Source organism: Garra rufa, chromosome 15, assembly GCF_049309525.1.
Source record: "Garra rufa chromosome 15, GarRuf1.0, whole genome shotgun sequence".
Lineage (NCBI taxonomy): Eukaryota > Metazoa > Chordata > Actinopteri > Cypriniformes > Cyprinidae > Garra > Garra rufa.
In genome coordinates, this window is record NC_133375.1 from 7,560,807 (window position 1) to 7,576,455 (window position 15,649).

Sequence of the window (15,649 nt, forward strand, 5' to 3'; positions counted from 1 at the left end):
TGGGGGAAGGTATCCGAGGTGACGTCTTTTGACAGGTGGGGCAGGCCTGGCAGAACCGCTTTACCTCCGCCTCGAGGCCGGGGCCAGTGAAAACGGTCCCGAATCCGCTGAATGGTGTTGGTGGCCCCGAGGTGTCCAGCCATTGGGTGGGAATGTGCCAGCTCCAACACGGCTTCGGTCTTCGTGCGAGGCACTACCAACAGTTGTTTTTCCTCCCCCCTTCGCTGAGCGACCCAGTAGAGCAGACCATTTTGGACCCGAAGCGCGGGAGAGGGTGGGGACCCGGCTGAACATCTTTCCCTTCGATCCTTCTTACTTGAGTCCAACAGTGTTTCAGCCGGTCATCCTCACGTTGTTCCTTGGCGAAGGCGCCCCCTCCCGTCACCTGCTGGAATACATCAAAATAGAGATTAGAGTTTTGGGAGGGGGACTCACCGTCTCTCGCGCTGTCGGAGGCCAAAAGGGCGGGGCGCTGTTGGGTCTTCCTCTGCGGTCTCCGCTTCGGCGGCTCCTCCTTGGGCTGACGGGCTGCGTGACGGTGGCTAGCAGACGATCAAAGCCTGGCCAGTCCCTTCCCAGAAGAACCGGTACAGGAAGGTCCTTCACGGAGACCGACTTCCAGCGGCCAGGCACCCGAGCTCGAGCTGACATGAACCCTCCGGGCGGGGATTTGACGAGTATCACCATGTACGCAGGTGATGGGGATGAAGGACTTTGGTTCCGATCGGGGGGCGAGCAGGCTGGACTGGACCAGGCTGACCGTACTGCCAGAATCTAGGAGGGCTGTAATTGGTCGGCCATTGATCTTTACTTCGGCTTGAGGAGCTCCCGAAGGCACGTCATGATGGACAATACAGCCCGCCAGCCAGGTTGGCATCGGCTCATCCCGCGGACCGGGAGCCTCATGGGTCGAGAAGTGCCCTCCGGCGCTCGTCGCTCCTGGACCACCCTCCGGGGAAACAGTGGCGCGCGCTCTCCGTGCTCACGCGGTGAGGTTGCATCCGCCAGCTCAATGGCCTCCACTAACTCGGCGGTGGTGGTCGGATTTCGCATGCCCACTGCTTGTCGGTGTGATCGCGGGAGGGCCCGCAGGAACTTGTCCACGACCACCCGCTCAGCGACTTGGCTCGCTGTAGGATCCCCGTCCAATAACCAGTGTTGTGCGAGTCGGGTCAGTTCAGCTGCCTGGACACGGGCTGGCAACCGAGCTTTATACTCCCATTCATAAAAAAGTTGAGCCGCGCAGATCGGGGAAAGCCCACCCTTCCGAGTATTTCTCTCTTGAGCTCATCATACTGTTCAATTAGAGCGGGAGGAGAGAAAAGTATGCGCGTTGTGCCTCGCCTGTTAGTAACGGTGCCAGCAACCGTGCCCATTCATCGCGGTCCCATCCTTCACGTAGAGCTGTAGCCTCAAACATTTGAAGATAGGCTTCGACGTCATCGTGTGATGTCATCTCGGCAGCAGCTGCGAGACTTGTGTACGGGGATCCGGCAACGGGACGCGGTGGGCGGCGGCCGCTCGGAGAGCGGAGATTTCCTGCTCCGTCTGGCCTTGTCGGGTGGCGAGATGTTCAACAATTTGTTGCTGACGGATGCTAACCTCCGTGAGCCGCTGTAGAACCTCATCCATGGTGTTTTACGGACGGGGAAGGGGCGCGCGCCGACCTGCGAACACACAGAAAGAGAGAGGGAAAAAAAAAATCCGTGACAATGAGATCGCTTGTTGGTGTTTTCTTCTATTTATCTGCCCGCATTCTCCACCACTGTGAACGGGGGAGAAAACACGCAACAAGGAGAGCTCAAGTGAGTACCCGGAGGGTGGATTTTATTGACAAAAGTGTGGGTGAAACAGTGAAGTGAGGCGGTGCTTCGGTGCTCGGTGCTCTTCGTGCAGGCTTCCAAAGGCTGTGGGGTCCGTGCTCGTATGTGTGGCTGATCGGTCACGCACTGCTGTCTGGAATGAAGAGAGAAATGAGCGTTAGTCACCGTCTTCATGGAGAAATGTCTCCCTGTTGCTGCAGCTCACACGGCTTATCTGGCCGCGGCCTGATGAGAGACAGCTGCGACCGATCAGCCGGTGATGAGAGGAGACAGGTGATTTGCGTGAGTTTCCAGGGCGACGCTGATCCATGTTCGGGACGCTCGTCACATATATATATATATATATATATATATATATATATATATATATGTTGTTTAAAAAATATTTAAATAAAACCAACAATGGCACAAAACCATTTTTTTGAGTGTAGGAGAAAAAACTCATTTTGAGAAAACTTTAAAAAAATATGGATTGTAATTGAAATCTGTTGACACAAATAGATAAAGTGTTATAAAAGAAACACTTAACAGTGTCTTTTGAATGTTTTCTTTCAAATAGTCTGAAAAAACACTTTATGAAAAACGAAAAAGCCCAAAATCTCAAACTTAATAGGTGCATGAAAAAATATTTTTGCCTGCAGTGTCTCTTAAAAAGTACAAACTGTATTCTCCTAAAACCTTTTAAATGCTTTGAACTTCCATTGTACAGCATTGTTGAAAATGTTAAAACTTCAAAGCAACATGATGCAGATTATTTATAAAAGAAACTACTGTATTAATATTTGTAAGTGTTGTGCCAGTTTGAATTTGTCCTTTCACTAAATACTAAATACCTCATTCAACCTATAAGTTATCAAAATTTATACATATACATGCTTGTGTGTGTTACTCAAAAGGTCCTGTGAACTGAAAAAATATGTAGTAGCTTTATATATACTGTATATCTCTGCATTATAGTGATATTTTATGACTGACTCAATGTACTTCATAATGAACCTCATAGAACTAAAATGTATTCTCCTGCTAATGAAAAAAAAAGTCATGAAGAAAACTACTAGAATATGTTGCCTTTAAATCATATGCAGTCTGCGTTTCCATTTATGGTCAAAGACTTTAGGCTACAGAGCAGCTGTGATGCTGTTGGTTGGGGCTGAACGTAAGGCGGGATGTAGAGCTGTCAATCAAACACTTAACAGATTATACAGGTATGTGCTTTCTTTTCAGATGTTGGGAGCACATCACAATTTAAATATATTTTTTTAAAAAGACAAATAACAAATGACATTTCAGTTGATTCTCTTACAACAAGATTAAATAAAGAGCAAAGAGACCCTTCAACAAGACATCTCAACAGTGTCACACAATTGATAGATCAGATTCTATAGATACAAAGAGATGAAAAATGAAATCTAAAGATTTGTAACGCTTATGTTAATTGAAGAGGTGTAACACTCATATGCAGAGAGAAATATAATGTAGACGGTTGAGTTCAACTTATTCTCACACAACATTTGACTGGATCATTTTCTGGAAGGCAGAACATTGAAAGAAACACTGTGTGCTCAAGGAAAAACATCCTCTTCCTTGAGTACCAAGGAAGCAAAAGTATGCATATCAACTGCGTACTGGCACAGATCTGGGTTGTGTTTAGTCTAGTTTGTCTCACTTAAGGTTAGTTTGTTTATAGAGCTCTAATATATTTGAATACCACACCATTTTCAACTCAGGTCCATATTAGGATATGATTCTCTTCACTTACACTAAAACGTTATATTTTAATCTCGAGTTCACTTTTTTAGGCTTATATTTAATGCATTTAATTTGACAACTCTAATACACCTTTGCAACAGAGTCACACTGTGTTTTATTTTTAGTTCACAGCGTTATCGGCGACTGCCGATCGGTGTTTCCGTAAATCAGCTACCTTTGAGCGAGATCTCCACATTTATTTGTAATCAGATTCTCTTTGGTGGCCGGTGTGCATAATGCAATCCTTCGACCGGTGAGAAAGCCGAGCCGGAGCGGCCATGCTTAGCCACTGTGTCACAATGCTTTGCATAAGAGACCACGAGCGCTGTGACCTGTGGTTGGATAACAGGTGAGCAGTGAAGTCATTGCTCTGGGACGTGATTGTTGGGTGGGAGGCTGAAGGGGCGGGGAAAGGCAAAGCGAGCGTCAGGTAGAATAACGCACAGTAGAATGGAGATCTTGTGACACCTGTGCATCTACCGGCTCTCGGTTTAAACCTTTGTGTAGAGTGACAGCACCGTGGAAGGAAATAAGGGCAGTCGGAAAGGGTAAGACTGCAATTCAGTGTTATTTTGTTAAAACACTGTTGGTTTGGTTGACTTGTGAACAAGCTTTGTGTATAATTGTATAATTGTCTTTGCAATGGTTATGGGTTTTTGGAGTTTCCCAGGGCTGTTTTCTTTTATTTGTGTTTAGTTATGTTAGATCAGTTGCTTGCCTAGATAACCAGTGATAAGGTTATATATTGCATGCGGAATCAGATAAACATTCAAATGCATGAATAGCACTGCATTCATTTTCTACACTCAACTGAGCCTCAGCTAACGTTACCACACACACTTTCTTTAGATGAGGTGCTGTGTGATGCAAAAGCCTGGAGAATACGTATTGGTGACTGGTGATGAAAAATTCAGCAGGTTTGAAATAGGCTCAGGTCCATCCACATTGTAAAGAGGTCAGCCAGCCTTTCAAGCAGCGCTTTCCCCGAGGTATGATAATCAAACCATCTGCACTGGGCTGAATCGCATTACACTGGGAGTAACTCTGCTGGGAGGACAGTGCTTTAGACAGCAATGCAAATTGGATGTTGGAAGGACATGAATGGATAATAGCATCCTCAGGGCCGGCGTGAGAAATAAAAAGCCACAGATGACAGAATTCAAATTCTCTGTCGTAGATGCTTTTTATTGGGTGTATTTGCTTTTAGAGAGAGATCCGTATCAGTATAGAGATGAATAGTGCTTTTGTTTGACCCGAAATAAATAGTTTTGTTGTTTATTATTATATGAAATGTACCTTACATTTTTAAAATGATGATATCAGATTAAACAACTGATTGGCATCTCACATTTGTTGCTTTACTTCACTATCCTGCGACTTTATTTGTTTTAGAATTGTATTGCATAAGGTTGATTACTATGCAAATTCAAGGACTTTGCATTAGGAAAATCTTAAGAACAGGAAAACCAAGCATTGCCTTTTTTGTGTTGGAAATTTCTAGAAACTCTCAAAACCACATCTGTGATTGCTGTGATGCACTCTGTGTACTCCCAAAGACAGGTGGACAGAACTGGTTTTAGATCAGTGATATTGATTCACTCACAAGATCATACACAAGTGAAAGACAGCTGCAGAAAGTGAAACCATTCAGGGCATTGATACTGAAACAGCATACAAGGGACCAGCCAGTCGCTCTTGTAGCCTGCTGTGTTAATTGCCTCTGTGAAGCTTTGAAATCTATGATAAAGTTCAGATTTGGTGCCATGAAAAGTCTTTTTGTTTTCAGGTAAATCCGCTGGAGTCACATGAGGCTTTGCCACATAAACACAATAGGATTAATAAGAGTTTATGTGGCTAAATGTGTCAGGATTTCCTTATATGAAGCAACTTCAATAAAGGGTGAAAATGCTGATTTCTTGTTCTAGAATTGTGAATTGTTAGAAAAAAAACAGCATTGGTTTGTTACATTTTCAAGCAAGTTATGACAAGTTATTTGAAAAAAAAATGTAACATTTCTAATGCCTGTTTCATAAAAAGTTAATATAAGTTCTTTTTATGGCGTGTTTGTGTAGGCGGGAATACAGTATTCAAATATGCGAAGGTGACATGACATTTCACCAACAGTAGTTTCCACAGTGTGAAATGCTATAATTCTATTTTTAACAATTCCTATATTATAATAATTGATAGTTGTTTTTGTATTATGTTTCAGTAAGAACATCCTATTGAGAGACTATAATATATTTGATGATGGTGTAAAATGGTGATTAGTAATAAAACACTTCATAGACATTATGTCACATACACTTAAAAATAAAGGTGCTTCACGATGCCATAGAAGAACCTTTTTTGACTAAATGGTTCCATAAAGAACCTTTAACATCTAAAGAACCTTTCTGTTTCACAAAAGGCTCTTTGTGGTGAAAGAAGGTTCTTCAGATTATAAAAACGTAAGAAAGAGATGGTTCTTTAAAGAACCTTTGACTAAATGGCAACTATGGCATCGCTTTTAAAGCACCTTTATTTTTATGAGTGTACCCAAGTTTCAGTATATTTTCATCTATTTAATATATTCAATAAGATGTTTAATATATTCTGTGTTGTTCTAAGCTAATAGAGTACTAATAAAACCATTATTTGTTGTTTACTTGTTCCACTATAGCCACTGAAATAAATAAATAATCTAGTTCCCCTTTGCTTTGCACTGTAAGGAGAGTAAATGTTGAAATAAAGTGTTATAAAATGTGTTTTTACACAAGAATAATATAGAGGTACATGTGTATGTGTAAATGTATATATGTTCTGTTAGGATTTAAAGTTTCTTCTGCCATGTTTTTGAGTTTACTATTGCAAGGGTGGACCAAAAACATGATTTTATTTATGCTGATACTTTTTAAAACACAAAAACTGTACACATACACTCCTATAAATAAAGGTGCTTCAAAAGGTTCTTCAAGTAATGCCATAGAACAACCATTTTTGGTTCCACAAAGAACCATTCAGTCAAATCTCTTTCTTACCTTTTTATAATCTGAAGAACCTTCTTTTGCCACAAAGAACCTTTTGTGAAACAGAAAGGTTCTTCAGATGTTAAAGGTTCTTTATGGAACAATTTAGACAAAAAGGTTCTTCTATGGCATCGTGAAGCACCTTTATTTTAAGAATGTACCAGTACAGTGATAATTGTTTTGCTAGTTATATTAATATATTCTTATGCACCACTGCAGCTTATATAATTATTAAGGGCTTTAGATCAGATGATTTTTATGTTGTTTCTGTCATTAAACGTGTGCTGCTCATTTCTCTAGCAGCTGAATCCTGGCGAGAGCCACGAAAGGCTTCGAAGAGTTGACTCCAATCGAAAGTCTCGTAGCTTCAGCAAGCAGCCCAGCACTGGGGATTACTACAAAACCCTGGGTAGTGATACCGCAGACCAGCACCCCAACAGAGCCATGGCACCCAATGAGGAGGTAAACGGCAGATTCTGTTTCATGGTCATATATCCTCAATTCTAGTAATGGTTGTCAGTATGCTATTCCATATTGAGTCTGGATTCTGAACTGGTGTTTCAGTGATCTTAAGTAAACAGAGGTATATTTATAGGGATATTTTATCCAAAAATGAGAATTTAATTTACTCAGCCTCTTGTATGAGTTTCTTTCTCATTAAGAATGTGGTAACCAAGCAGTTAATGGTCCCAATTGACTTCCACAGTATTTTTTCCATACTATGCAAGTCAATAGGGACCATCAGCAATATGGTTGCCAAACAGAAAGCAGTTGTTTATGAGACAGCCAGCTCTCTTTGGTCTGAATAAATCTAGCTTCAGTCCATCACCTGTCAACATTACAATACAAATCCATGCAAGGTGTGGCAGCCCAGAGTTAGCATTGCAGTTCAACATTTATTGTACGCACATTGGGCTGCTGGGTAAACAGTGTTCTTTTTTCTTTGTTGTGTTATGTAAGTCTGACGGCTGGGACCTAGAAGTATTGTGCTTGACAGAACTCACTGAACTAGCATAGATTTCTCCTATTATAACTGCAGTTTGACAGATTGACTTGGGAAAGAATATCTCTTTATTATAGCCGTTGTTTTTCCTAGACAAGAATTATTGGTTAAGGAGCAATTTGTTTTTTGTTTTTCTAAGAGTGGTTTACACAAAAATAAAAATTCAGTCATAATGTATCTACAACGGCATTCAAGATTCCTAGATTAAAGTTGAAATATTATGAAAATAAAGTCGAAAAATTACGGAAATAAAGTCAAAATACTAAGCAAATAAAGTCAAATATTTCGAGATTAAAAGTAAAAAAAATATGAGAATAAAGTCGAAATACTACAAGAATAAAGTAGAAATACTACGAGAATAAAGTCGAAATACTATGAGAATAAAGTTGAAATACTACGAGAATGAAGTGGAAATGCTATGAGAATGAAGTAGAAATACTACAAGAATAAAGTTGAAATACTACGAGAATGAAGTGGAAATGCTATGAGAATGAAGTCAAAATACTACAAGAATAAAGTTGAAATACTACAAGAATGAAGTCGAAATACTACGAGAATGAAGTCGAAATACTGCAAGAATAAAGTCGAAATACTACAAGAATAAAGTCGAAATACCACGAGAATACGGTAAAAATACTATAAATAAAGTCGAAATACTACAAGAATAAAGTCGAAATACTACGAGAATGAAGTCGAAATACTACGAGAATAAAGTCGAAATACTATGAGAATAAAGTCGGAATACAACGAGAATAAAGTCGGAATACAACGAGAAAAAAGTTGGAATACTACGAGAATAAAGTCGGAATACTACGAGAATAAAGTCGGAATACTGTGAGAATAAAGTCGGAATACTACGAGAATAAAGTCGGAATACAACGAGAATAAAGTCGAAATACTACGAGAATAAAGTCGAAATACTACGAGAATAAAGTCAGAATACAACGAGAATAAAGTCGAAATACTACGAGAATAAAGTCGAAATACTACGAGAATAAAGTCGAAATACTACAAGAATAAAGTCGAAATACCACGAGAATAAGGTAAAAATACTATAAATAAAGTCGAAATACTACGAGAATAAAGTCGAAATACTACGAGAATAAAGTCGAAATACTACGAGAATAAAGTCGAAATACTACGAGAATAAAGTCAAAATACTATGAGAATAAAGTAGAAATACTACGAGAATAAAGTCGAAATACTAAAAGAATAAAGTCAAAATACTACGAGAATAAAGACAAAATACTACGAAAATAAAGTCGAAATACTACGAGAATAAAGTCGAAATACTATGAGAATAAAGTCGAAATACTACGAGAATAAAGTCGAAATACTACAAGAATAAAGTCAAAATACTACAAGAATAAAGTCGAAATACTATGAGAATAAAGTAGAAATACTATGAGAATAAAGTCGAAATACTACAAGAATAAAGTCGAAATACTACGAGAATGAAGTCGAAATACTACGAGAATAAAGTCGAAATACTATGACAATAAAGTCGGAATACAACGAGAATAAAGTCGGAATACAACGAGAAAAAAGTTGGAATACTACGAGAATAAAGTCGGAATACAACGAGAATAAAGTCGGAATACTACGAGAATAAAGTCGGAATACAACGAGAATAAAGTCGAAATACTACGAGAATAAAGTCGAAATACTACGAGAATAAAGTCGAAATACAATGAGAATAAAGTCGAAATACAATGAGAATAAAGTCGAAATACTACGAGAATAAAGTCGAAATACTACGAGAATAAAGTCGAAATACTACGAGAATAAAGTCAAAATACTATGAGAATGAAGTAGAAATACTACGAGAATAAAGTCGAAATACTAAAAGAATAAAGTCAAAATACTACGAGAATAAAGACAAAATACTATGAAAATAAAGTCGGAATACAATGAGAATAAAGTCGAAATACTACGAGAATAAAGTCGAAATACTACGAGAATAAAGTCGAAATACTACGAGAATAAAGTCGAAATACTACAAGAATAAAGTCAAAATACTACAAGAATAAAGTCGAAATACTATGAGAATAAAGTAGAAATACTACGAGAATAAAGTCGAAATACTACGAGAATAAAGTCGAAATACTACAAGAATAAAGTCGAAATACTACGAGAATAAAGTCGAAATACTATGACAATAAAGTCGGAATACAACGAGAATAAAGTCGGAATACAACGAGAATAAAGTCGGAATACTACGAGAATAAAGTCGGAATACAACGAGAATAAAGTCGGAATACTACGAGAAGAATACTACGAAAATAAAGTCGGAATCCTACGAGAATGAAGTCGGAATACTACCAGAATGAAGTCAGAATACTACGAGAATAAAGTCGGAATCCTACAAGAATGAAGTCGGAATACTACCAGAATGAAGTCAGAATACTACGAGAATAAAGTCGGAATACTACGAAAATAAAGTCGGAATCCTACGAGAATGAAGTCAGAATACTACCAGAATGAAGTCAGAATACTACGAGAATAAAGTAGGAATACTACGAGAATAAAGTCGGAATACTATGAGAATAAAGTCAGAATACTACGAAAATAAAGTCGGAATCCTACGAGAATGAAGTCGGAATACTACCAGAATGAAGTCAGAATACTACGAGAATAAAGTCGGAATACTACGAAAATAAAGTCGGAATCCTACGATAATGAAGTCGGAATACTACCAGAATGAAGTCAGAATACTATGAGAATAAAGTAGGAATACTATGAGAATAAAGTCGGAATACTATGAGAATAAAGTCGGAATACTACGAGAATAAAGTCTGAATACTAGTAAGACATTCTACAAAACCTCTGTCCTCAATGCAGGAAAAATGTCATGCAGGGCTGCGTTTCCCAAAAGCATCATAGGCCTACTATAATTGAATCGTAGAGACTACTGGTGCCAGTGGTTTCTACAATCTACTTAAATTGTAAAATTATTAGAGTAGAGAGTGTTACAACAAAAGACTATTTCAGTCTTTCTACTTTAAAATTTTTTATATTTAATTCAGTGTTATCTGAGACAAATTTGATACTTAAAGAAGACATCCATTAATTCTCCAGAGCAATAACATTTACCTCTATGAGAAACATGCACAATGTGATCTAAAGAGAGAATAGATATCAGCATTTCATATGGCCCCTTTCTGCTATCAGATCTAATCTTCATTGAGCCAATTAGATGCCCAGTGGGGTGTCTGGCCACTTGACTGAACCAGATGGTACTCCACATGTCCCTCTGGGTAATGACCCATTAACACGGACATGCGTATGACATGAACGCACCATATGCTGGAGATAGTGATGATGAGGAGATGAGGGGCACATGCATGGCACGCGTCCAGGAGGTGGGGGTGTGTGGGGTGAAAGGTCAGGGCTTGTTTACTCAGCGTCAGTTGTAGGGGCGGATGGGTGGTCTCTGGAGATGCTGAGTGTAAAGGATTGTGGCTCTTAGCTTAGCAGATGTCCTTTCATTCCAGCAAACCACTCAGTTAGATCTAATTATGTAATCATTACCAGCTGCATTGCATATGGTGGGGCGCAGTGGGAGGTGTGTTGGTCAGATTAAGTGTTTTGGGGAAGTATATTTGTTATGCTATTCTGTCTATGACCATTTTAGTGTCCAACTGATTTTTAATTAACCCTTATGCTTGTAAAGCCTAAAAAAAGATTTTAAATAAATAAATAAAAAATAACATTTATTCAGAGGACTAAAATAAGCAGAAATATGCAATTTGGAGCAGTTGCTGATATTGCTGGACCAAAAAGTTAAGATTACAGTTTTTTCAATCGCTTACCCGTACTTCAGATACTTTTTCTAAACTCTTAACACAGACTCACACCTACAAAACACAATTGGCCAAATGGATAATTTTCTTCTCAAAAATACATTTTGTTAAATATATACTAACTCTTCATTTCAAAATAGAACACATCTTTCTCTGCACACACTAACTTTACCAAAACACTGGAAATCTGACTCAAAATGAAATTATTCTGTCAAAGAATAACACTTGTTTTCACTTCACAAGGTACATGCAGTCAATCAAAGTACACCAGGTTTCAAAATACTGGCTATTGTTGACATTACAAAAACTGCACAGACTTTGTATGTTTCAGTTTTACAGGTATTTGCATGCAAAACATGCAATCCACCATTTTGACACTAAATTTTTGGGTTGGGAACTATCTGTCCACATGTACAGTAATGTTCACATTCAAAAGCATTCCATTAAAAAGCAAATAAGTTTCTTTTTCTGTTTATTACAGGAGCTACAGTAGAAACATGGTATGATAGAACAGAAAAAGTTTTACTGTATTGCTTACAGTGAACAAAATATCCATGAAACACAAGAGCATTCTGAACAAAAAATAAATAAATAAATAAAAATAACAACAGCAAAAAGCCCAGATAAAAAAAGGGGGGGGGGGGTCTAAAAAAAAAGCACAAAATTACTGTATCTAATCTCTGCGATCTTGAAATGAATTGAATTGAGAATGAATTGTAAATTCCAATTCACTTCCTGGAATGGAATTGGATTTGGAATTGGAATGTCAGGAAACAGGAATTCCACTTGAGTTGCTAGTTTATAATACATTAAATATTGTAAATCACATAAACAACAAACATATAAAAGAAATACAAAGTACTGTATGTTTAGTTGGTTAAGCATGATCATTTCACATGCCAAATTTCAGGAAATTATGATAATTAGATGCAATAAAAAGTGAATGAATACATGAATGAACATGACTTATTTTTTGTGAGTTGAGACATATATTATGTGGTAATCATATATTGAATGTATAGTACATCCAGAAACTTATCACCACTGTCATTCATTTTATTTACTTGCATTTGATCAACTCTATTTCATACATTACTTGGTATTTGTAAAGCATCATAAATAAAGTTAAAATGTATGCCTCTAAAATGCAATCACACATACTGTAGATGCTCAGAAACAGCAATAAATATAATTCATTGGAATTTCTCTGAATTGAATTCCACTTCCTGTAATTCCAATTCAATTCCAACTCTGTTTCCTGTAATTGTTGTTCAATTCCAATTCCAATTCCATTTCCTTCTTTGAATTGGAATTGTTGAGTTCATTCCTGAATTGACTCCAACCCTGTTTCCAAAACATCACTCCTCAAAGTCCTCATTTTACTGAATAAGTGTAAATGTAATAGAAAAAAATAACCACTGCATCTGAGTGTAAGCCAGACTGGAATCAGCTGTGGTTGGCCCAATTTACCCAACATAAATCAGCTGTGTGTCAATTATTCAATTGTTTGTTTATTATCAGCTGAGATATATTTTTGATATTGATATTGTTTTTGAACTGATATCATTACAGAAGCAGAGGTTTTTATACTGTATCTAAGGTTTGGAATATTGTTTTTGCTATTGTGGGATGTTGTGTGTTAACATTCGTAAATACTACAAAAACAATCCATAATTTTGTTGGGAGGTATAGCTTGTCTGTTAAGAAAATGTAAGCATTGTGGAAATGTGTTCACTGACTGCATATTGGGTGAAAACGACATGAAATGTGTAAATGGTATGGCCACAAAAGACCGATGCTGTGCTAATTGTGTTTAGAGTTTTGAAAATGTGACAACTGTTTGGACAAACGCTTGTTAGCGACTGAAAAAAACTGTAAATTCTGGTCATTTAAAAATCAATAAGATCTTAAATTTAAACTTCTATAATTTATTGATACTTTATTTTTATTTTTTTTAATTCCACTTCTGCAATAATCTGCTGATTGTCTTCTTTAAAAAGAGACCAACCTTAGATCTGTATTCCAAAGTGTTCATGAATTACAACAATTGAAGTTTGGATAGTGCACTTTCATGCCTATTTTAAAAAATGGGGGTGACAGTTAAGGGGTTAAAGAACCTTTGACTGAATGGTTCTTTGTTGAACCAAAAATGGTTCTTCTATGGCATCGCTTGAAGAACCTTTTAAAGCACCTTTATTTTTAAGAGTGTACATGCATTTGCTCCATTAGATTAAATCACACACACTTCTCATTTTACTTTAGAACAGACATTGATTCATCCACTTGGGTAATATTATTGTTATATTGTCATGTCTGTATGTGTTTTTTGGTGCTTCAACATTTTGCCACCCAATTTACTTGCAATATGTGGACTCTCAAAGAGGTTCTTTTTCGACAAATGGTATACAGATAGTCATAAACATCCATGATTGCATGAGGTAGAGTAAATGATAAGAGCATTTTCATTGTTGGATAATCTATCACTTCAAGTTGGAATAGTAGTAAATATTCAAAATCAAAATGTACTGCACTCTTACCTGTTGTTTCGACAGGGTTCTGCACTGTTGGAGGAAGCGGCAGACACAGCGCCTGCTCCTGAGAACGGGACAGGAAATACAGAGGATCTCCCCCTTCCTCCTCCACCACCTCCTCCACCTGCCAGCACCTACATCCCGACTCCACCTCCTCCTCCACCTCTTCCATCAGACCTGCCCCCTCCTCCTCCTCCACCCACCAACACCAGCACACCGGCCTCTGGCCAGCGCCGCATGTCTTCCTCGTCCAGCAGTGAGTACTGACACATCTTATCCAAAACTTCCTGCATAAGCACTTTTTTTGCAATCTCTAGATAAATGGTGATATAAAGCACATCTGTTTGTGGTGCCATTAATTTATACAGAGCTTAAAATAGACACTGCCTTTAAAAGGCATTCATGCTAACAGCAATTTGCAGTGACAAAGTGATTGAAACCCTTTTAGCAAGAGAGTTAGCGATTTGAGGTGGCATGAGTGACAGAAACCATTTGAGATGCAACAAAGTTGACCACGGCTCAGCTTTATGCAAATCAAGTTGCATAATGAGCAGCAATGCAATGTGGTGACTACTAATGGGAGTGTAGACAGTGATCTGCCACCTGATACAGCTGGATACACTGATGGAGAAGGAACACCTGCTGGCCTAACAGCACTGAGATTTGGCATGACCTTGATGAATTGAACAGTTAACAATGTGGAAACCACTCATGAAGGCCTTGTAAAGTTGTAATCGACTGACCTCTCTATCTGTGAAACAGTGCTTAGGGGTTATGCGTTTGACCCTTTCACTCATTCGACCCTTTGTTCATAGTGTGACCCTTTTAATCTTCTCCTATCCCTGGAGGGCAGAGTATTAGTGTCACAAAGTGATGACAGCATATGCCGTGTTATGTCACAGCACTGACAGATTACACACAATACATTGCTAGTCAAAAGTTTGAAATAATAATAATGTTTTTTTAATGTTCTTGAAAGAAATTCCTTATGCTCACCAAGATTGCATTCATTTGATTAAAAAAACACCAACGGTAAAATAGTAATATATTTATAATAGCTGTTTTCTGTTTTAACATATTTTAAAATGTAATTTATTGCTGTGATCAAAGCTGAATTTTTAGCATCATTACTCCAGTCTTCAGTGTCACATGATACTTTATAAATCACTGTATTATGCTGATTTGCTGCTCATTTATGAACAATCACTATTGGTGCTGAGTTATTAATAATACTTCTTCTTATTATCAATTTATTAAATATATGTATATACAGTGCATTACAAAAGTATTCATACCCCTTCATTTTTTTCACATTTTGTTTTGTTGCAGCATTATGTTAAACTGCTTTAAATTAGTTTTTCCCCACATCAATTTACACTCCATACACCATAATAATGACAAAGCAAAAAAACAGATTTGCAAATTTTACAAATTTATTAAAAATAAAACACTGGAATAAGTACATTGCATAAGTATTCATACCCTTAACTCAGTACATAGTTGAAGCACCTTTACAGCCTCAAGTCTTTTTGGGTATGATGTGACAAGCTTTGCACATCTGCATTTGGCAATTATCTGCCATTCTTTGCCTCACCTTTTCACCTCTCAAGCTCTGTCAGCTTGGATGGGGGCTGGCAGACATTTTCTAGAGTCCTAGTTGTTCCAGTCGTCTTCCATTATGGATAATGCTTCTGTGAACCTTCAATGCAGCAGACTTTTTTCTGAACGCTTC

General features: G+C 38.0%; 1 protein-coding gene across 2 annotated transcripts in view; it reads left to right on the plus strand.

Moving 5' to 3' along the window:
• The first annotated feature begins 3,999 nt into the window (after positions 1 to 3,999).
• Positions 4,000 to 15,649, plus strand: part of LOC141286850 (espin-like) — a 49,765-nt gene continuing 38,115 nt past the window's right edge. Inside the window, exons 1-3 of one of the 2 annotated variants that reach the window (XM_073818963.1) lie at positions 4,000 to 4,120; positions 6,881 to 7,042; positions 13,939 to 14,173. In XM_073818963.1, the coding sequence (XP_073675064.1) occupies positions 7,025 to 7,042; positions 13,939 to 14,173 (253 nt within the window). In that variant the 5' untranslated portion in view covers positions 4,000 to 4,120; positions 6,881 to 7,024. The remainder of the gene's footprint in view (positions 4,121 to 6,880; positions 7,043 to 13,938; positions 14,174 to 15,649) is intronic. The other variant, XM_073818964.1, reaches the window with a different exon arrangement.